We start from the raw sequence: 24,512 nt of genomic DNA on the forward strand, positions 1-24,512 counted from the left end.
CGTAACCCTGTTTCTAGCATTGTAAATACGCAAACATATTACTGGACTATTGAAGAGTTCTTCTGAAAGCTTGATACAATATGTAACTTTCTTGAAACTAAGAGATAACTTTAGAACTTACATGCATTACATAACTAAAACATCACTTTTGTCAGACATGTATCACAAAAATGTATTTTACATGTATTTCAGTTGCTCTTTTTCCTGTAAAAATGTGAAAATAATATTATTTTCTCTCTGTAAAATAAACTATTATTTCAAAAAAGATATACCAATGTAGTTGAGAATGATTATGAAAAAAATATATATTTATATAAAATCAGACAACTTTGAATGTATTCGAAAACGAATTGTTATTAAACCAAATAGATTGTTTAATTTTAAAATGGTAGATGGCAACACAGAAGCTTTTTTCTATTGAATACACCAATGAAAATCAATTTTCTTGTGACGTCACTCCTCATCCTCTCCAACCTTTTCCTTTTGACGTTTCAGGCAGTCGCGCCTTTGTTTGTAGGGTATTATTTGTGAATTGAGTAGGAGAGGTAAAGGAGATTATTCTTCTGCATTTAATCAGCCATTCTGGCTGTTCAGAAGAAGTATTAGAATGCATAGATTAAAGTTTTAAAGCTTAAATTGGAATTAAAATGAGTTTGACGACTATTTTGTGTTACGTTTATAGCGGTAAGCTTACTTGAAAGATGCATCTGTCATAGGTTGAGATTTTTGTTGGGCGCCATATTGTTTTAACAACAGGACAAGGAATAACTGTTGAAAACTTGTGTTCTTGCCTTAATGGGATTATTTATCTTTATCTGTTTATAATGCTAAAACCAAAGGATATTTACGAAGGATTACTTATCTTTGTAGGAATTATATGTCCATTTTAAACTGTGGGCATCTTATTTTTTCAAAAGGTGAAGGTGAACCCTCATTTCTTTTGCTATACTGATTCTCAGTTTACACATTTTATTTTTCCTTACAACAAAGGCAACCTGTAATTAGAAAATTTTCGAGTTGCTTTTTTGTACATTTAAAACAATTTTACTAATTTCCTAGCATCTGATTTTTGTAATCATGTGTATAGTTTTACCCTTTGAAATTGTATTTCTCTTGTAATTTTTTAAGTGTAAAAATTGTATTTAGCAGTTAACTTTGAAATAATTTGTTAAAAATTCAAACTTTTTGATATGAAAATAGAATGTTTCATGGACTTTAAAAAAAAAGTGAGGATTGGTAGTAACTTAAGTTTTATTTTTTGACGACAAATTTGTGTAGTATTTGTATCATGAGTGTTTAATAAAGTACATTAATTTGTATACTCGGAGAGCTTTCGAGGGCCGATATGAATCTGATATTTAAAGTTTTTATATTATGAAGTAATTTATGTTGTGTTTAGTTTTGAAACAAAAACTTTATTTAGCTGAAATAAAGGATATGTTGGAAATTAATTTTTTTTTATAATGTTACAATTATGCAGCAAGTAGTGATTTATAATTAGCAATTCGGTGTTTAACTTTACATTAGTCACAGTACAGATTATAAATTAGTGTTTGGGAAATTCTGTTTATAGTTTATATATTTTGGAACGAGTTTGTGTATTCACTACATTTAAACAGGTGTTATTCTTTCACATTGCTATCTCCATTGAATCCCAGTAAACCTAAGCAATTTAGGTCCATTTTAAATTAAAGTGCTTAAAATGTTGAATAATAAAGATAACATTAAATAACCATGTTTTGACTCATTTTGTTGTAAATAATTTGATAATTTTATTGAAATTTTAATTAAACTATCGAATTTCAAAACAGTTATGAAAAATACAAAGTATATTGATTTAAAAAAAAAATTCTGCATCTTGAATCTGTACTCGCGACCGGAATATCATGGAATGAACACACTACCTCGTTATTTGCTGTTGCCATAGGATGTTGCTCGTAGAGTTGCGCTCGTACTTTACCGCACAGCACGAGAGGTAGCTGCCAGTATGACGTCATTTGAACGGTGGAGTTCGTACGTGTGTGCCGTTCGCGAGCAAAACACATCGTGCATGATTTTGTCAGATGGGCTGTGCGAGAGAAAAGACCTGATGTGGACCCTTGTGCAAGATGGTTAGAGAGACTAGACACCTCTGGATTGGAAATTTACCAGATAATATTCGAGAAGAGAGGATATTGGAGCATTTTAAACGGTACGTGAGTGTGTGTCGTCAGATTTTGACGGACTGTGTGTGCTTCATTTACGGGCATGTGTTCTCGTGGCCAAACGGCCGCGTCCGTATGTCATGCTGATAAAAGAATATTTTAAAAGAAAAAAAAATTGTGGTGGATTATTATTGTTATCGTTATTATTCCAAAATGGCTTAATGTTATCAAGGAGTTTGGGTTCACATGTGGCAATGAAAAGTTCTGTCAAAGAATATTTTTCGATTTCTCAGTCATTTGGATTCCGCTTGGGCAGGCAACCTGTATCAGAATCCACATTTATATTACCACGCAAGAGAAGCGTGGTCTGGAGCAAGCACTCGTAATCTGTGGTGGGATCAGTTTTGGATTACTCTTTTGTTGGATAATTATTGCTTAATATATATACAAATTTGGGTTTGTCGTTTTCATTTATTTGTTTATTTTATTAAAAGAAAATGAAACATTCATAAGCTATACCCTTATATTTATTATTTACACTTAGAACCATATTCTAAGATGGTTCTAAATCACTTGAATAGTTCATTATTATATTCACCTATACCTGATATTAATTTTTCATACTCTTTAGTTAATAGTAATTAAACAGATAGGTCAGAAGACAGCATTTAAGCACTTGGTTTTAACACAAGCTATGAGGTCAAGAACGAAATGTATTTTATAGTAATTAAGGTTTCGTTAGTTTTAGCAAATTAGCTTTGTACAAAATACCCACGCATGTCGACCTTACAGATTTTACTTATTTCATGGATTAAGAAAACTGAAATAGTGAAACGGTATATTTAATTGGTGTTTTATGGCTTTATGAACAGGATCAACCGAAACGTCTGTAATGGTAAGTTCTCAACTCAACTTTTTCATGCTAGTGTCAAAGGAAACAAAATATATGCTGCATTGTGAAATTTTGTAAAGATGTTTCAAAGAAACTCCGTAATCAGACGATCGTCAGGTTATTTATATTAAATAGTTGGTTTTTTTGTTGGTTATTTAAAAGGTAGACAAAGATTAATCGTTCGATTTAATTATTTAAGTCTACCGTATTTGTTTTTCTGACTCGTCTGTCAGATTTTACTTTGCTTCGGTTTTCACCCATTCCCGATAATGTAAAGATGTTGACCTTACAAAGAGAAGAATATAAATCCTTGTTGTTTTAATAAATACAGGTTTACGCAGTTATGTTGAATATGTAATAGTTTGTGACAGAAGGTTAATGTATTCCTCAACTTCAACACCACTTAGCAACGTATTGCAATTAAAGAACCGCTAGCGCTTCCTTGATGTAAGATGTTTGTTTCCTTTTAACGTATCAAATGCTATTTTTTCATGAAAGTTTTGAACTTATCGAAGCTCTTAAATTGAAATGATTGTTTTCTAAATACGGTTCAATGAATCACAGTATTGTTCGTAAGAGGAAAAGGGCCGATCGTTTCATCTTATTGCATATAAATAGTTTTAACTTCGTTAAAAAACACGAACAGAGATAGCATCGCAATGTAAGGTCGTAAAATTAGTATATTATGAACCGATACAGTCACAGAAATTATTTTAAAACTGACATTAGTTCCCGTCACGCTTGACCTAGTGTGGAGTGGTTAGCATACTCCGACTGTGAATTTGAGCATTCATGGTTCGCGAACCAATGTCGCAAAAAGCGCTCCGCATATTGGGAATCTGGGTGGGTATACTATAAGAGTGACCGTTAAATCTCACTATTCGGTCTGAGAAATAGACAGTGTCGTTTAAATTATCACTTTATTATATGGAAAAGAAAGGAAATGTAATTAACAAATAACACTTAGAGAGCGAAGAGAAATTAAAGCGGGTTAACATTGTCTTTATTTGGTACGAGACAATGTTAACAAGGACGATGTAAAGCTTTGGTAATACAGGTGTCAAGATTCCCAAAAAATAAAACCTAGGACAGTACATAAAACACTAGCGTTTGTGTTCCGTAAACAAAATGTACTGTATTCATTCTGTGTAATTTTAATTTCCTTAACAGTTTAGGGTAGAAACTTTAGTATATGTTTACCATTGTTATTATAGATTCTTTTTTATTATCAACTGATGAAACAATGCATTCTAGTATTATAAATAAGAATAATAATGAGTTCAACTTATTACTGGGTTGAATTGTTTTTCTTTTCCGTGTAAATGACTTTATTTGTTGAAGTTAATAACGGATTTTTATTTTTTGTAAGTCTGAATTTTCAGTTTCGTTCGTATGTTTAATTGCATATTTATTTTGAATATACGTACAGTTTGTAGGACTATTTCGGGTTGACTCTCAAAATTCGTGATTTTTTTTTTTTATGTAGATTCCTCATCGTTGTGACAAAGTGTGTGCACTATTTGACAACGTGTACTTATGTAAAGCTTGAAAAACGAAGTGTTCATACATTTTTCTTTATTAGGTACGTTGGAGATAGACTGAAAAAGTGAGCCAAAAAATCTACTTTTGAAACAGTCTGATATAAACTCACAGACGTGTAATATACGTAATGACCAGCACTTGATACCTGTAATTATCGATTTCATAAACTTTGTAATTGATGTAAGGCCCTCTGGTGGTTTAAACATTAAATTACAAGCTGGTGAATAATTTAAATAAGTAATTTATTCGTTTCTTTTTTTTAACCATCCAAATTACGTTTACTAACATCGACTTTATCTCCTTTATATGGGATTTTTCATCAACGAAAGTTTTTTTTCAAAGATCTTGGTAAAAATGAAAAACATATACACAGTGCTTTTCCGCTTTTAGAAAAAGTGTCAAAATATTTGTTGTTTGTGTTTGCTCACTTTGATAAATTTTATCTTATAATGACACGAGTTTCATCCTGAAACCCCTAAACTCAGATTTATTGAAACATAGTGGTATGTCTTCGGATTTATAATGCTAAAATAAGGGATTCGATTCACCTCAACAGACATATCAGACAGCCCAATGTGACTTTGCTATAAGAAACGCAAAACATTGTGAATGGTGAAGTTAAAGAAAAGTTTCAGTTTTGGTGATTTTTTGACTGATAGTAGTATTACAAATTTTTATAAAAAGGTTGGGGAAAAAAACTACCTTCACACTCCAAATAAACAAATATGTTAACTAACGTTTCGTCTTTGCGACTTCCTCAGGGTTGATGTACACAACTGTTCGATAATAGAATAGTCGTACAAGCCCTTCCAGTGTGCACTACAAAATTTGAAGAAAAAAAAACAAAACGTTTTATAGGGTAACTGCGAAAAATCTTGTTAATTTACTTTCTTCGAATTTTGTAGTTTTTACTACAACCAAAAGGCGTCGTGTGTATCAGTTAAAAAACAAAAGTATTACATTTCGGTTATATTATTTTTGTAATTTCAGCTACGCTGACCAAACAACTGGTGAGACGGTGTTTAATAAACTTCCTTAACATTTGTACGAAAAATAATCTAAAGCAAGCACATGGTGAATCACCTACCACGTAGCGTAATGTTTACGTAGTCTTATGAAAACACACGAGCACGTTGTACGAGTGAACTAATTTCGCCTTATGTGGCCGTTGTGTGTATGTGCGTTTTTCATTGTGTTTGACCTCGAACTTTAGACTAATTGATATTTGTATTTGAAAAATAATCACCCATTTACAGCGTTCAAAGTAATGGATAGTATATTATGCATTAATTCTTCTTGATACGAGGGTGAACTTGAACAATCAATGGACATTTTTTTCTTACCACGTAAACTAGCGATGACATTTCTATTTTTACTTCTGTAAGCCCTCTGCTAGTACAGCAGTAAAGCTGTACAGATTTACAACGCTAAAATCAGGGATTCGATCTCCCTCGGTGGGCTCAGCAGATAGCTCGATGCAGTTTTACTATAAGTCTTCCGTAAAAGATTACAAAGATAAATAGTGGGTACGTAATTTGGAATACGGACAATGTCCCACACAAATATTGTTTTTATATAATTACATTTTTTAGTTCTTTTTAACACATCTTGAAAGTTTGTTTGCAATTTTAGGTTTGTTTGTTTCAAAGTGAAAATTTAATTATGTCAGAAAAATTACTCAGTGTTTGTTTACAAGTGAGAATCTAATTAGGTAAGTAGTTTAGTAATTACAGTATTTTTCAAGATGAGAAATTACGCATTGTTGCAGAAAATTCGGCACTTATGGCATAAAACTGGCGTCTCTTAGAAAGAAATGGTTCTACTTAAAACAATTGTCAAACACATTTTTCTGTCAAATACAAGACTAAAACTTTTCAGAAATTGATTAGAAAATACGAAAGACATTCGAAAAAAACAATTTTGAACACAAATATGACTTCAATTCATGTAAAGAAAAACTTGGAGCAATTGAAATATTGTTTTAAAAAATTTCTTGAATATTTATAAAAAATTAGGTTTTGGTGGTCGACTTTATTTGATTACTGTATCCAAGTCTTATAATTTTTTCCAAAGTATGCATCTTGTGCTTTATCAAAGTAATACCAAATTTTTGCAACTAAGTACAAGGTGTTTGCAAAACTCTATGAATAGGAATGCAACATCAAAAGTCAGTTTAAATCCAGAGTCAGTAGGCCCGGCATGGCCAGGTGGTTAAGGTACTCCACTCGAAATCCGAGGGTCACGGGTTCGAATCCCCGTCACACCAAACATGCTCGCCCTTTCAGCCGTGGGGGGCGTTATAATTTGACGTCAATCCCACTATTATTTGGTAAAAGAGTAGCCCAAGAGTTGGCGGTGGGTGGTGATGACTAGTTGCCTTCCCTCTAGTCATACACTGCTAAATTAGGGACGGCTAGCGCAGATAGCCCTCGAGTAGCTTTGCGCGAAATTCAAAAACAAACGAACAAACACAACTACCCATCAGAGAATTATAGTGAATTACAGCCATGTTAGTTGTAAAGACAAAAAAGTACGTAAAAAATCAGAGCAATTTTAATTAATTAAAACTAAATTATATCAATAATTTTGTAACGGTTAAAGCGTTAAGCTGTAAAATATAACTAAGGTGTAATAGTTGTATTAATGATGTAACTTTAAAATATATCCAGTAACATATTATAATAACAATTCTCACGTTTAATTATATATTTTTTCTTTACATGGTCTCACGAAGAAACCTTGCGTGTTTTAGTGTTTGTTTAAATATATTATGTGTATTGGTAGTTTAAGTGAGATAATTACATCATGACATTGCGCAGGGTATGGTGTATTGACTGGACTGAAAGCATGTAAACATTTTTTGTACAATTTAGTTTTCTAACTATTCAAAATCACGTCAGTGATATAACAGAAACGGTAAAAATAAAGCCTTACATCTGGCAAAGTAACTTTCTGTTAACCAGAAAAAGAATAGACTTAAGTAACCTAGAATTATTTTTGAAATGTACTAGACAAATCCGAGCTGTTTGCTTACGGTTATTTTTGTTTTCATTTGAGTAATAATAACTTTGAACTCAATGACGTATTTATGCATTACAACTGAAAAAGGCTAGCACGGTAATATTTGTATATAATGCAAAAGAAATGTAAAAATGTAGATAATATTGATTGTATGTATCTGGCAATAAATTATGTGCTAAGGAAATGTAATATAGATTTTAGAATATGTGATATTTATATTCAACATTTCATAAATACTATTTTTTTCTTACTTGAAACTTGTACAATATCGTCGTTGTTGTTTTTGAATGTTTGTAAAATGTTTCGCTTCAATTACCAATACAGTTATGGTAAAAAGTTATATGAAACACTAAGTTACATTAATTACTGAAGCTAGCAGATAGCACCAAGACAGAGATGTGAACGATAGGGTAGAGTCAGTAGTGCAATAATTTAAAATTAAGCGTTTCGATATATTTTTCATTAACGAAAATCAGGAGGAATTATCGCATTGCATGTAACGTTTTAATGTATATCCGTGTATTACATTATGTTACTTAACTCTTGAATTCATTTAAAGAAAGAGGGAGACCCAAGAAACCGTATTTATTAAATAGAAGTGTAAATGACAAAACTGTGGGAAACACTGGTGTAAGTTATCCCATAGAAAAAGTTAAATTACACGTTGTCTGTTCTGTTCTCATTTTTAGCTAACAAAAATTAATTTTGTGAACTTGCAGAAAAAGCCATTATGCATTTTTCAGTATTTTTTTTATGAATAATAAGTGATATATATATATATATACTGTCAAGATTTTTTATGTATGTGTGGGGTGGATTTTTTTCACAGGAAGTGTGTAATTTTGCAATAAATTTCGACAACAAACAAACAGCACACAGTTCACTTGTTTTAAAATAATATATTAAAACAATCAAATATATTCAAAATGTTCACTACACAGTTGAAGTCCACATAGACTGGTTCAGTTACTTTATAACACAATTAACAAGACAGATTATTCTTCCTTGCTTTGTCAGTAAAATAAATCGGTGATAATTTCACTTACGTTACACTGTTTGTTACCAAAATTGAATCCAGAGCTTTAAAAATTTGTTTCTCTTCATTAATGATCACACGGGTTGGTTCAGTTGCTTTAGAACATAAATGACAAATTATTTCTTCTCAGCTCTTTTATTATAATACAAGCTGTGATAACTTCAGAAATAATAATTATACACTGGCGTATTTAGATAGGGGCTAGGTTCGGGGGTTCGCGAACCCGTTCTTAAAATTTTGAGCTTAGCAAACCCTCAGTCACACTTCATCACACATTTCGACAAGAAAGATTTAATGAGAAAATCACAGACCCCTGAATGGTCAATAATCACAGTGCAGATGATAATAGAGTGAAACAGAAAAAACGGACATGCTATTTGGAAATTTTTAAAATGAAATAAATAAAAGATTTTAAAGCACTTTTTCCATTATTTTCCTTTTCAAATGATGTATCAGTATAGATCCGGAAAAGTAAGAGAACCCGTTATTTGAGGCCTTCCCTTGAGAGAACCCCTTCTTAAAATTTTTGAATCTCACCACTGATGTAGGGCCCATAAAAGGTATTAATCCTGTGCAAACACAGCCTTGTATTCGCCACTTTATGGCTGTGCTAACAATCTTTCAGTCGAGATCTATCTCTTTAAATAACTAACTTTAGAATGTTTGTCATAATCCGACAGAGGACTGGAATGTCCTACAGACTACGAGTTATTACGAAGCAATGATACTCAATTATAACAACGAGGAAAAGTCGGAAAGTACTAGTAACATTACGCTATAATATAACCAATTAATAACAAGCGAATTACACAACGTATGATACATAAACAGTCCTGCGACAAACCATCGCTTATAAAACAACGAAATTCAATAATCGCGCCACATAAACTATCTAAATCATAACACATTAAATTTAAACAATCGTGTATATCTAACATGTATATTTACGTTACTGTATACTTTATAAAGCTTCATCGTACGTTTTAAGAAGTTTTTAATGGTTTCTTGTCTCATTCGGTATTAAAAGCGTGATGCTTGTAACACGTTTAATACTTTTTTTTACATCTGCAGTCATGTATTATTTTTGATGAACAGGTAGATAAACAGCGATTTTCAAACATTAGCTTCCGGTTTTCTTTACTGTCTATTATTAGTCAACGTTGAGCCTTCCGGGTGTTCGGGAACAAAAGAGGGTAAATCTGAAACAAAATAAAAATACAACCAGTTTATTTTTCTGCTTGGACATTGTAAGACATATCCTTAGATAAACCCGGACATACATACCATTATTTACAGCATAAATAAAATATTTAGAACTGCTCTTAAACCCTAAATAGATTGACAATATGGAAATTATAGTGAATTTTATTAAACATAAGATGTTCATTTTCAGGGTACAAGAATTAGCTAAAATGAGCACTAAAATAAATAATGTTACGTTAGGCCAAGTTTAGGGACATCAACAATTTTTTGAGACTTTTTTTTTAATGTTTACAGACTTCCAATGAATCCTGAATTCGATTCGTGGATAAACCAGATAGCACAAATTAGCTTTGATCTAAAAACAAACAAATTAATATCATATATGAAAATGTCGTAAAAAGTAGGGTAGGATTCACTTGTAAAAGAAACTTCTATACGTTGCTACTGTAATACGTTCAAATTATATCCATTTATTTATTAGTTTAGGCTGTAATTTTGTATAATTATAAAATATACTATTAACTTCCTTGCTGTTAGTATAACAAAAACTCCAACTTCTTCTTGAGACACATCGAATAAATTGAATTAGTTATGAACGAGTTTTTTTGTTTATCAGTCAGAAGAATGTTTCATACATATAAATAAATTTATAGCGCCTTCTTATAATAAACTGTAAATTACGTATTTCATGACGTAGACATAAGATCGTTTTATTTAAAGCCAAAACAGCTGTTTTTACTTTTCTTACATTTATTGTCTTGCTCTTCAAATTCGTGACCTCGATGCTATAAACACATTTCTAAAATAAAAAAAAGCAAACAACCAACTCGTGTTTGTTGGTGTACAATGAATAATCACCTACTTCAGCATAGTGACATTTCAAACGAGTGAGAACTGTGCTCTTGAAACGTACAAGTAATCAACTGGTCTCTCCTGGTTGTGCTTATTCGGACTGCGTCTGAGACGAGACTTGTGGTTTCGAGTAGACAAAAATAGCGTTGTCTGTCTACAGTTACAGTTTTGGGCAGTGTCGACTGTTCGTTTCTAAACATTATTTTATATACTTGTGCTAACGAAGTATAAAGAAGGGTTTTCTACTTGCTAGTTTTCCTTACTTGTTCAAATATTCATGAGTAACTCTGGATGTTTGTTAAATTTCGCACAAAATTACTCGAGCGCTATCTGCGCTAGCCATTCCTAATTTTGAAGTGACAAGACTAGAGGAAAGGCAACTAGTCAACGCCAACCGCCGCCAACTCTTGCACTATTATTTACCAACAGACAATGGGGTTGATGAACACATTATAACGCTCCCACGGTTTAAAGGGCAAACATATTTTTGAAAGGATTTCAGCCCCGAAGGTTTTGTGTCCAGCTCTACCACCACCAGGTCAACTGTTAATCGTGATACTTATTTTGTTTGTTATTAAGCACAAAGTTACACGATTCTCTGTGCTTTGATCCAGCCACCAGGAAGAATTGTGATATTTAAATCCTAGGCCCGGCATGGCCAGGTGGTTAAAGCACTCGGCTCGTAATCCGAGGGTCGTGGGTTCGAATCCCCATCACACCAAATATGCTCACCCTTTCAGCCGTAGGGGCGTTATAATATGTCAGTCAATCCCACTATTCGTTGGTAAAAGAGTAGCCCAAGAGTTGGCGGTGGGTGGTGATAACTAGCTGTCTTCCCTCTAGTCTTCTACTGTTAAATTAGGGACGGCTAGCGCAGATAGCCCTCTTGTAGCTTTGTGCGAAATTCAAAAGAAACCAACCTTAAATCCTAATAAACAAACAGGTAGTACCACTTGTTTTAAAGACATATAGCAAGAACCAGTGTTTTGTAACAATTTATTTTCTGAGTTCAATACAGTGATTAAGTGTTAAGAAATAAAAATTATGAGCAACAGAAAAATATGTTACATTTCCGTTTTTTTAATACGCTTTCATATGCCTAGAACTTGGGTAAATAATACAAATAATAAGAGGAGTATGTTTTAATATGGGTTATCTGGGTGTTCGAATTTCATTCTAGTTTTGACTTTCTAGAACCTTCTTTGACTTGTGTATTCATTTGTGGTTTTAATGTTTATAAAAATAGAAATTAAAGATCAATATTAATACTTAAGAGGCTTGCCAAGAAAAAAAAAAAACAGTATAAAATGACGCTGTATGTTTGGTTGTTCAAAACTATCAATACACCCAGTACATGCGCCGCAGGAGCAAACTTTCAGATGAATCAGCAAATGCGGCAGTGATGACGTGGGGCATACGACTTGAAGCTCCGCCCTCCGTACTGCCCCTGGTGGCTGGATTGTTTCGTCAATAGTTCTATAATCTATATACGTATTGAATGAAACTGATTTCCTGATTATGAATAATCATATTCAGTGTTTTCCAGCGCTAAATATAACATATTTTAATACTGTAAATACAGTATTTTATGTGATCAAGAAGTCAGGTTATCATTTGAAATTTAAGTCGTATTCAAAGTGCTGTTACATCCAAATATATTGCAAGATAACTTTGAATTACAGTTTTTACTGCACTGTTCAATGCTTATTAAAAAGAACAAAAACTCCTTGGGATTTTATGCTCAAATTAAATTGAAGTGTAAAAGGTAAGTAATTAATATCGGTAATCGAATTCTTAGCAGATACATCATGCTTGTATGAAACACCTGAATCTGGGTGACATGTTTTATGGACACCTTATTCTGTTTTGTTATCACAAACACAAATAGACTCATTTATGGCTAATCATATCGTTTTGGTCAGAAGACAGTGAGACGAAATAGCATTCACGTTTTGACGGGGTGTATTAGGGCGCCGAAATAGATATTTATGTCCTCTGAAGTCTACTGTTTTTGTGTGCAAGAAAAATATGCATTTCTCAAGTAACGTATCTCTCTTCTGTATTTCTGAGAGCTACCCGCACCCACCTCTAGATTTTTCTTAAAATCCTATCTTGGCCAATGAATGATAGGTTAGTATGTTAGCAAATCGCGTACTCACTGTTTTCACACGTTTTGTAAATCGCATGTAAAGAGAAAAAGTTTTATTGCACTGTATTGTGTATAACTGTGTGAAATGAAACAATTACTTAAACTTCTGAGTGTTTACATTGATTTTCACTTTAAGTACGATACGGTTTATCGTTGTTGTAACTAAATTATAAGAACAACAAAAATAATTATCAGTTCAGGTACTATACGAAGATTTCTTTGAATTGTATCCATTATAAAGATAGCAAATGCCACTATTCAACATCTCGAAAAGTAAATATAAGAGTTCCAAATACCAGCCGTTATGATTGATTACAGCAGAAGTGCAATTCCGACTCTTTCGTATTGCAGAACCAGAGCCAGTAACGGTGTGATTCCACCTCAGATTTCAAGGAGTAGGTAGTGTGAAATTATGAGAGGTTGAAGCTACAAAAAAAATAAGTTGTATATAGCGTTAATAAATAAAGCTTTTTTGAGTGAATTTAGAGAAAAAAAATGTGTACAGGTTCAAGGCATATTTTAGAGGATTTAATAACGTATTTTTAGTTTTTTTTACACGAAAGGTCTGTCATCATTACTTTTACAGTTGAGATATAAATGTGTGAGATATTCCCAGTGCAATGTCTTCATTTTGCGATTAAGAAAAGAAATAGTTCTGAAATGCGTGAGCGTGTTTTGTAACCTAATTGCTTCTGAAATACATTAAGATGGTTTTGTTAAACTAGTTAGTTGTTTATTTGTTTTTTAATTTCGCACAAAGCTACTCGAGGGCTATCTGTGCTAGCCGTCCCTAATTTAGCAGTGTAAGACTAAGCTAGTCATTACCACCCACCACCAACTCTTTTACCAACGAAGTGGGATTGACCGTCACATTATAACATTTTGTATATACATACGTATTCACAAAATGTGTGAGACAAGTGATCTCAATGTTTTTGATATTTTAGTAATATGTTGTTAAAACATTATACGTTATAAAATAACATATTATTTCTACAATCTTACATTTTTCTGTCATAATGGATAAAAGGTCACATACGTATATATTTTTACAAAACTCAAAGAATGTAAACCGTTATGAAATGAAATAGATTTCTTTTAACGCTTCAAACAGACAACTTACAGAATTGAAAAATAACATTTTTATAAGGAAAGACTTGGAGCTGCTGGCATAAATAAGCATATTCATCAGCGTGTATACACATAACTGTTAAATGTCTATACATCAAAAATCAACTAAATGAGATTTATTTTCATATTTTCGTTTATACAATTACTTGATACTGGCTGTTGGTTCATTACTTTGTAGAAATGAACCACTTTATGGTTTTACTTTTACCTGTCAGTTTTACATCTGTACAAGACATTATGATGAATAATTCAAGCATTCTTAATGACTTATAACTTAAAATAATGTAGCAGGTATTATCACCTATTTTTGTGGGTAACTTGATGAATAAGTTGTAAGTTATGTACAGTGGAACCCCTCTAATCAGGCCAGTTTGTCTCAGTCCCGAAGGTGGTTGCTTTAGAGGGGTTCCACTGTACATAATTAGGGATTATGCAAAAAAAAAAAAAGGGACTGTGTTTGAATGACCGCTTTCAAGGGGTGACCGAATCTGAGGGGTGGCCGCTTATAGGGGTTCCACTGTAATTATACAAAAGGAAACATTAAAATATATAAAGTATGATGCATATAAAATACTGCAAAACACGAATTATTTATGTTATTGTGTAATACAAATATTCATTTGAAGAATACTTGTACTAGCCTTGACAGTAGTTCTGTATTATTCTAAACAAAGGTTAGGGCGACTTCCTGAAACTGTTTCCCACAGTGTCAGTGTTAATCAACACCTGGCGTTAGTTAGCAGCACCCTAGGAAGAATGCGTCACCTAATGACACGTTGGTTACTAACTGCGAGAACCACCGCTTGGCAACGACTCTCCTTTAAAACATTTATATTTGTCTGTAATAAAAACACAACAACAAATAAACAAGATATATTGATTTAGTAGATAAGTAATTAAATATGTCTTAGTAATATGAATAGTGTCATATATCATTAGTTGTACTATTACCAACAATACTGATATTAATTCGCTTGTTGTTGTATTACTACCAATACAGTACAACAAACACTATTCAAAGAATAAATAAAGTGTCAAACGAGTGAAATTTATCCTGAAAAGAGCCACAGAAAAAGGAAAAAGAAAGTACGGTCGCTGTTAGAAACCTTTCTACCAAAAACCATAGAGAATTGTGAAATGCCACGAAATATAAAAATAAGTGTTTGATTTCTTGTTTAGTAAAGAATTAATACATTGTTGGAAACGTTTTATTTCTAAGGGTCTGTGGTCTCAGTAAAGCAAAAAAAACAAAACAAAAGTGCCATGTTCAGTAATTAAACAGTGTTCCATTCATCGCCACCCTGTTTTTTACTTTTAAAATCTTTCGACCTAAAATAATTATTTTATCGTGTGTTAAACAATTACTGAAGATGTGAAGGATGAAGTTAAGAGCTATCTTCTGTGAATAATTTTGCCAGATTTAAAATACTTTAAAAGATAATATATGTCAAAATTAGGCATGAAACATCAATTTTTAGTAACAATTGATTAACAGATGAACTGCTGATTATTAGATATTAATAATTTAATCTATATGACAGACACATACTAATTTTATTTTACAGTAGATAAAAAATTACGTATTAGCAAAGTTCAGATACGACTATATGGAAATAGTATGGTAGCTTCGATGTATATATCAATAATAGTTAACAATATTTGTTAAGTTTATTAGATGCGTTCATATATCAGGTCTCACATAAAAAGGGTAAACACGCGATACATCCAACATTTAAACCGACAGAAATAACAATAAACAATTTATTACCAAACTCGTTTCAAAACAGTGTACTACGTAAGTCTGCGTTATTAAATACACCTTCAGTCACAATATAAATATATATAGTTTCTTCTCTCATTACATGACTAACACCACAAGTCAGAAAAGTGAATCACAAAATGCTTATTAATGAAAACTAAGACAGACAGACGAAATGCAGCTAACTGAAAGCCCTTGTTTCACATCATAAAAAATATAGCTCGCTTATCTTCTTTTAAAGTTCATTTGATAATAAAAATAAACGTTATCTTGACCATATGGTTTATTTAATTAGCTTATCCTAGTAATAAGTATGTTAACCTAAGCCATTTGAATACAGATAAACAGAACCTTTAAAACATACGATGAAAATATACTATGCACAGCACCCTATGCTGTAAAACATGCTTATTTTCTACCACTACTAAGTTGAGTTACATGACAATTCAAAACTGATTATAATAAGCTTTACAATCCCTAATAAATGACATACGAGTTACATTTATTAAAGATAAAAAGGATGTGTGTGTGTTCTATGCGAAACTCACTAGCACGTTCAAATTACTAATTCAAACTGAAATTAGTTTTAGTGGAAACGTATTTAAATCTACTTAGTTTATTAGAGCCAGATGTTCCAACACGTTCTATATGTCTACACAAGAATAAGCAAACCTGTACGAAGAGATTTTTGTTTTTTTTTTTTAATTTTGCGCAAAGCTACACGAGGTCTATATGCGCTATCTCACTATTCGTTAGTAAAAGAGTAGCCTAAGAGTTGACGGTAGGTGGTGATGACTAGCTGCTTTCCCTCTAATCTTACACTGCTAAATTAGGGACAGCTAGCGCAAATAGCCCTCGTGTAGCTTTGCGCGAAATTCCAAAACAAACAAACGTATGTATATACATTAAGAGATTGGCTTTATCAAAACAAGTGGCTCTATTTAAACTCATAATAAAACTGATACTAATAATGACATCTTTCGTTACTCGCCACGTTAGTTTCCAGCAGGAATCATGTGATTGATAGACAGTGTTTTAACTGAAGACGGTAAGTTGTAAAGTAACCAGTCCGACAGCTATTGTACGTACATACGTATATAAGATTAAAGAAGCAGAGTAATATTGCTTTAGTAAAACAGTTTTATTTGGTGACATTTAGAACAAACAGTCTTTATCAAGTCACATGATAAGTGTTTGTTTTTTTAGTTAGGTGATATTATACCGTTAAATTGTATACTCGTTGTTTTTTCTTCTAACAGTTTTATATATATGTATATATGCACACGGACACGTTTATACGTCAATATAATTTATTTTGCTGTTGAGATTGCCATGAAATATTCACATCGTTGTCGAGTAGTCAGGGTGAGGGCATTCTGGAAGTCAACGAGTAGCTTGTGGTTGCTATGCCTTCATGTTGGGATACGTATGAGGGGCTGGTGATATGCAGTATAATTGGCCCGAGGAAAAATTTATAATCATTATAGAATGTAGGGATAAGAAACACTATCAAGTCATTTAAATTTTTATTTTGGTATATGCATATGATCAAAGAAATTGTACACGTTTTCCTCCTGTATTCTACGTGTGTGGTATCGGGGATTCCTAAACGCACCTTATCAGCCAGGCAAGTTTCTATCACCCATTGGGAAGGGAAGAGTTTCTGTTTTAGGATGTTACATAAATAAATTCTAGCAGTGCTCTCGTATATTGCTTTGTTTGCTCAGAAACATTTTGGAATAATAATTTAACAAATATATTTGTATCCCGCTTGTACAGCGGTAAGTTTACGGATTTACAACGCTAAAATCAGAGGTTCGATTCCCCTCGGTGGACTTAACAGAGAGCCCGATGTGGCTTTGCTATATGAAAACACACACACAAATATATTTATTTTACAAACCACGTAGTGTGGGAATTGCGGTTTTGTATTTTTTTTTAACTTGTGACCTTTAATCAGTTTCAGTAACACTTTTACCTAAATATGATTGTAAGTAAATGGTCAAACATTTATTAATATTAATATTTGTCATTTTTATAATTTTAATGGGATATATTTTATTGAAAGCCCTTAGATAATGAATATTATTACCAAGTAGAAATAGTTGGCTTAGTTTGTTTTGAATTTCGCGCAAAGCTACACGAAGGCTATCTGCGCTAGTCGCCCCTAATGTAGCAGTGTAAGACTACAGAGAAGGCAGTTAATCATCACCACCTCACCGCCAACTTTTGGACTACTCTTTTACCAACGAATAGTGGGATTGACCGTCACATTATAACCCCCCGTGGCTGAAAGGGCGAGCATGTTTGGTGTGACGGGCGTTAGGGAGAAAGTGAAGCTAATTTGTTATTGTTACGTGATCCAGATAATTTAAAATATTCTGTTACTCAATGAACATTGCCATGAGGAGTAAAAATAAAACTTTGAATATAATTGACCGTCACATTATAACGCTCCCACAGCTGAGAGGGCGAGCACGCTTGGTGCGACGGGGATTCAAACCCGCGACCTTCAGGTTACGAGTCAAATATCTTAACCACCTGGCCATGCCGAGCCACTTGTGTATGTGCGACCTGTTTACGAACGCTTCGTTACTACCGTGTTTCTCCGATAATAAGACCTACCCATAAAATAAGACCTAGTGTGATTTTTGGGGATAGTTTTAATATAAGCCCTACCCTTAAAATAAGCCCTAGTTAAGAGTAGCAGGAAGAGGAAAGAAAAAAAATTAATTTATTAATTAGTTTAATAGTTAGTTAATTAGTTTGTTTAAGTATTAATCAGTTAGTTTAATAGTTTAATAATAGTTTATTTTAAATGGTTAGTTTAATAGTTTTACTTTGTAACCTCATTTTTTTAATATATCAAAATAAGACATCCCCCGAAAATAAGCCCTAGTGTCAAATTTTGGAGTGAAAATTAATATAAGCCCTGTCTTATTTTCGGAGAAACACGGTAGTTCCACAAAATATTAATTAACACGATTCCAAATACTACTTGCACTGAAGTTCTCATAAAGTGACAATATTGTTTATTTCAGTTGTGACAGCGCGCGAACATAAACAAATACTATTTGACTTGTAGTTTACAACACTGAGCTTCTTAATTTATTTCAACTTGTGATATTTTGACATCGTGAACTTGTTTAGTGCATAATATATAATACTATTAAACATGCGAAACGTTTTCAATCTAGTGGGTTAATGTTTTAGGGAGAAGACGTTGAATACGCTATGTCGTATCAAATTACAATCTGGGTGAATATACTCTCTTCTGTTTTATTTGAAAAGACTTACCCAACACGTTTACAACTTATTACAGTTGGTTAAACTAAGCTCCTCATTGTTTTGTTATCTAAATTAAGTCTCGAATATTTTCATTGTACAAATATCTAGTTGGCTAAGTTAAACCACTTACATTTGTCGCGTAGATGAAAAGTGACAGATTTATTAAAAAAAAAAAAAGTCCCTACTTCTTCATATACAAGTGTGGGCCGCACCTATAACAATGATTTTGAGCTCTGAGCAATCTTTGTTGTTGTTGTTTTAGAAGATTCGAATGTGAAATTATTTTTGGAGCATTGGGTCTTATATTTTTTTAAAAAAAATATTTAAGAATCATTCAAAGATCACAAACCTACAATGAAACAAATCTTAAGTATGGGGGTGCCTTACCTGAAAGGCATTCCGTGGCCATGTTCAATATTTTAACCAGGACTGATATATTTCATAAACGTACACGTGGCCGACGACCGAATAAAAAAGCTAACATTTATTAGATCGTGTCCACAGTAAATTCCGTTTAAATCAATCTAACATAAGATCACCTAAGCATTTTCTAAATACTTAGTGACGTACAAGATCAGTAGATCAATTTATTACTATTTCTGCTTCTTCCTTGCAGCTGTGGGGGCGTTATAATGATACGGTCAATCCTACTATTCGTTGGTAAAAGAGTAGCCCAAGAGTTGGCGGTGGGTGGTGATGACTAGCTGCCTTCCATCTAGTCTTACACTGCAAAATTAGAGATGGCTAGCGCAGATAACCTTCGAGTAGCTTTGCGGGAAATTCAAAACAAACCAAACCATACACAAATATATGTTAAGACTAGTCAGTAAGAAGCCATATGCGTTCATCTCTACAAGTGCATATTATTTTATTTACCGATAAAGCATGTGAAACAAAACGTGACTTTACAAATGCATATTCAATGTTTATGACCTAAATAAATTTAAATTCGTCGCTATATACGTGCATATTCAGCCCGGACGTATGGTTATTTTCTCGGATAAAAAACAAAATATTTACGTTACTCAAAGTATAGAAATCAGCAACTGGCAGAGAATGACGCTTCAGAAGTAATACTTGAGTGGTATTATAATAGCATGAGGCAGGTAATTTATATCCCATGATTCATTATTTACCTAATACGAGTTTTTAATAAGATTGGTACTAAGACCAGTGCACATTTATTCTCACCGTATTTTCTCCCGATGATTGTAAGCTAGTTATTTGGCTGCAGAAAGAATGAAGCGTGGCTTACGAGTAAAAGGAATATTTCTCTAGAAATTGTAGGATGTATTCTTCGCACCATTGTAGGTGAGAAGTTTTGTTCTATCTTATAAGCCTAAAACATATCATGGAACGTAAGGTAGATAGGCTGGCCTTGTGAAATATGTTGCTAAATAGACACACTTTCCAGTTCGGCTGAGAACATTGAATTCTGTCTCAAAGCTGGTACCCTACGATCGCATAGAGTCCAATTTCTGTTGTGGGTAATGACTTAATTATCTTATCAAGGTTTTCGAACACCGTTTTATTGGTTTAGAAGGAGTTTCACAATTTGTTAACGACATTTGGTGATAGTTTCAGCTAACTCGATACAGCTGACTTGACTGGCTAGCTTTCATTTGGTTAATGAAAAAACAAAATATTCAGTAATCTTCCCTGATCTCTCACCATGAGACAACAGCATGTGAGACCAACGTATAAGCTGAATGATGAATAGTTTCTAATTAAAATCATGTGACTAATTACTAGATGTCTGTTTTTCGTAGCAATGAACCAGCGGAGGAGGGGAACTGATATTAACTTAGAATAGTGGTTCTGGTATGTTGTATCTATAATATTACAAATTTTGGTTATCCTTTGCTTATGTTCAGCAGTGCACATAGAAACTAGAAAAGAAACACTTAAGCTGTTTGATATCTTTCCTGACAGTCGCGTAAATAACCATATATTCATTCTATTTATGGAGTTTCAAAGTCATTTTTAACTCGCCATTTGGCAATCTAAATTAATTTAGATTTGTGCATTTATTATAATATTATGACATTGTGCCTAATTTATCATTTGCTATTATATAGTGAGACAAGTGTTTAGTGATTATATTACGTTTTGTTCACCAAAGGTGAAATTAAAAATATATCCTGTGATGCTAGAGGTCTCATGTATTATTTGATTCGCCTACGCAAGGCTCATCAGCACAGCTTGGGTCAGCAAATTCAGTACATGTATTGATTCATTCGAAGTTCTCGTGGTGATAGTCCTGCTTAATTGTTCTGCAAATCTCGAGGAATATTTTTTTTATGTTTTGATATTGTGTAACACTCCGTAAGTTTTTGTTGTTTTTTCATGTATAAAAATCTGGTGTGCAACGTTTTTAATTATTATTTTTTATTTAACTAAAATGAAAACGTTTAGTTGCGTTACCTTACTAAACTTAGGTACAAGTTTAACCCAACTCAACGTTTTTAGATTCATAAAAAAATGTAACAGTGTTTTAATACAGTTTTTATTACCCTCCATTGTGTTTAGTAATAATAGTTTCTCTGTTTCATGAATAATGACTCCTAATGGATTAGAGGTACGTTTGCAGACATTCGATTCCCTGTGGTGGGAAGAGTGCAGATAGCACATTATGTAGCTTTGCGCTAAGCAAACAATAACATAAGCACAGAAACTAGATCCTTCCAAAAAGTATAATAACAAGGAATGATATCCCTTTATTGAGTTAATGAGACATTTTTTGGCAAGTTGGTTCCCCCAGAAAAAAGAATTCCAGCATTATCTTTTTTTTTTTTTTTAATTTCTGAATAAAGATTTGAGCTCTTTCGATGTCTGGAATCAGAACTGCTTGTCATCGTATCCAAATTAGCATTATATTTCAGGCTGTGAGTGAGAAAATCCCACCCAGAGCACGTGGCTATTATACATAGTTCTCCACAAGATCTGGTTCCTCAACTTTATACAGCTGTTTCTTCTACAGCTTTGACTTGTTTTATGAAGTGAAATAGTCGAGAAAAGTTTAAATATTCTCACTTGCTGCTGTGAGGTGTTTAAGAATAGTGTACCTGCTTAATCATGCACACTTCTACTAGTTTGTTTAGGAAGAACACACTCTACCCAACCCCCTAAACTTCACAACTTTGTTGTCAAACACTATTGAGAGGTGAGTTCTTTTGGCGGTGAAATGTTTTGAGTTTTAACTTAAATAATGCAAGACGCGAAACCCCTCCATAGCAAACTCAATCATCCGATTTCGGTGTCATCGATTCGCTGAATGGATGCTAAGACAAATGTGAAGCCTGAAAACAATAATATTAATAACGTATTTTTTTGCATTTTCTGATTTTGTAGACTTGAATAAGATTGGCAATCAAACTGTTTAAACTATCCTGTATAAAGTTATTTTAGGGGACAGTAGTAATTCGTGATCGTGGTGTTTGGTTGTCCAGAAATAAATGTCGTTTTTGAACTGCGAAGTTTGGAAAAGTATAAACCAGTGTTGTAAAGCATGCTTTAATCAAAATAAGCACCATTTGTTTTAATACACTTTTGCCAACGTGTTACGACGCTGTTTATGCCCCTGCTGTAGAAATACGATTTTCTATGGTCAATGAACTTCCTGAAAGCTTCTTCTGCAGCTAACTAGTGTTGAGAGCGTTTATTGCTCAAAATGTTGTCAAAGTGCTTGAAAAAAATATAAATCTGTAGGGGAAAGGTCTAGGGAATAAGGTGGATGAAGCAGAACCTCGATTTCCAATTCGTTCAATTTTTGAAGCGTCGTCCTTGATGGGTCTCACAACGCCGAATTTGTTGATCTTAAGTCAGCTCATGCGGAACCCATTTAACCAAATTTTTCGTCTTTTCAGTCGCACTCAGGTGGTTAGCAATGTTTGATTTGCTTGTTCCTAGGTTTTCTTCCAGCTCACATACTGTTGTGTGAGAGTATGTCTCAACTGCTTCCCTTAATGTGTTTTCATCTAAGGATGGCTTCCTTCCATGACATTCGTGGTCTTCAAGACTTCCATCTCCATGTATAAACCTGCCCGTTCTGTAATAGATCCAGGCTAAATGCCTGTTTGATGGTTCGTGTAGTAGGCCCGGCACGGCCAAGCGTGTTAAGGCGTGCGACTCGTAATCTGAGGCTCGCGGGTTTGCATCCCCGTCACGCCAAACATGCTCGCCCTTTCAGCCGTGGGGGCGTTATAATGAGACAGTCAATTCCACTATTCGTTGGTAAAAGAGTAGCCCAAGAGTTGGCGGTGGGTGGTGATGACTAGCTGCCTTCCCTCTAGTCTTACACTGCTAAATTAGGGACGGTTAGCATAGATAGCCCTCGAGTAGTTTTGTGCGAAATACTAAAAAACAAACAAACAAATAAATTGGTCCGTGCAGTTTCGGTAGCTTTTCGTTCAAATTTGAAATCGTAAAGGAAAATCAGACGAAAGTCCTTCTTGTCCATGCTGCCTTGGGGGTTGCGAAACTTGCTCTTAGTAGAGTTGAAACAGCAGACGATTAAGACACGTTGTAAGCGACAACACCAACAATAAGTTACTCAATATTCAGCTTCTAAATGTCATCGTGAGAATTCCGACATTTATTTCTGGACAACTTACTATAAGTGTTTAAAAAAGGATGGGGGGGGGCACTAGAGGCTAAAACATTGGATAAAGACGTTTATTAAGGTTATACAGGTCACTTTGCAGCTGATTGTCAATGTGATAGTTGTAGTAAGAGTGCTACTCGTTCAAACTTCCGCACTCGCTAACAGCCAGAAGTACAGGAAGTTTGAAGCGCCTGACCTACTTAACATAATTATATATTAATTTAACCCAATCTCTTAGTTCTAACTAGCTAAAATTACACCCGTGTAAGAAGAGATACACATAAAGGAGGGATAATGGAATAATGAACCCATACTTCCCTACGTGAACACATTGTTCCGCTTTCCTATTTTAGACTTTTCAAGTTAATAAACACATTCCAGTATTGTCGTAACTAAACAAAATAAAGTTGACCCAATTTATGAAAGGGCTATAACGTAAATGTTTTTTTATAATTAAGAGTATGATTTAAAAATATTTTCAACAACATTTTCAAGTTGATTTTAAAATGTAAAAAACAATCTATGAATTATAACTTAATGTCAGTTTAATGTTGTTCAGGTTGTTTTACTTGTTATATTCACCTTTCCACGGCTGTAACTTAGCAGACAACAGATTACGTTCGATGTTATCAATTCATTGAGAAAAACATTTCAAATTGTCATTATACTTTGAATTAGCTATTTTTCGGATGTTTTAAATGGTGTATGAAATTAAATAGTATAACTGTTGCATTGATTGTTTGTTTGTTTTCGGAATTTCGCACAAAGCTACTCGAGGGCTATCTGTGCTAGCCGTCCCTAATTTAGCAGTGTAAGACTAGAGGGAAGGCAGCTAGTCATCACCACCCACCGCCACACTGGTTGCTCCAGTCATTTCTGTACTCAGTAAGTT

At 33.4% G+C, this 24,512-nt stretch overlaps 1 protein-coding gene and 1 long non-coding RNA gene across 2 annotated transcripts in view; one reads left to right on the forward strand and one right to left on the reverse strand.

Annotated features, from left to right (window-relative positions):
* The first annotated feature begins 476 nt into the window (after window positions 1–476).
* Window positions 477–24,512, forward strand: part of LOC143251056 (uncharacterized) — a 135,402-nt gene continuing 111,366 nt past the window's right edge. Inside the window, 1 exon segment of the mRNA XM_076502394.1 lies at window positions 477–2,191. Within this exon segment, the coding sequence (XP_076358509.1) occupies window positions 2,109–2,191 (83 nt within the window). The 5' untranslated portion in view covers window positions 477–2,108.
* LOC143251060 (uncharacterized) overlaps window positions 9,820–24,512 on the reverse strand; it is a 30,915-nt gene continuing 16,222 nt past the window's right edge. The window contains exon 4 of the long non-coding RNA XR_013028480.1: window positions 9,820–9,834. This is a non-coding gene — a long non-coding RNA (uncharacterized LOC143251060). The remainder of the gene's footprint in view (window positions 9,835–24,512) is intronic.

This window comes from Tachypleus tridentatus, chromosome 1 (assembly GCF_004210375.1).
Source record: "Tachypleus tridentatus isolate NWPU-2018 chromosome 1, ASM421037v1, whole genome shotgun sequence".
Taxonomy (NCBI): domain Eukaryota; kingdom Metazoa; phylum Arthropoda; class Merostomata; order Xiphosura; family Limulidae; genus Tachypleus; species Tachypleus tridentatus.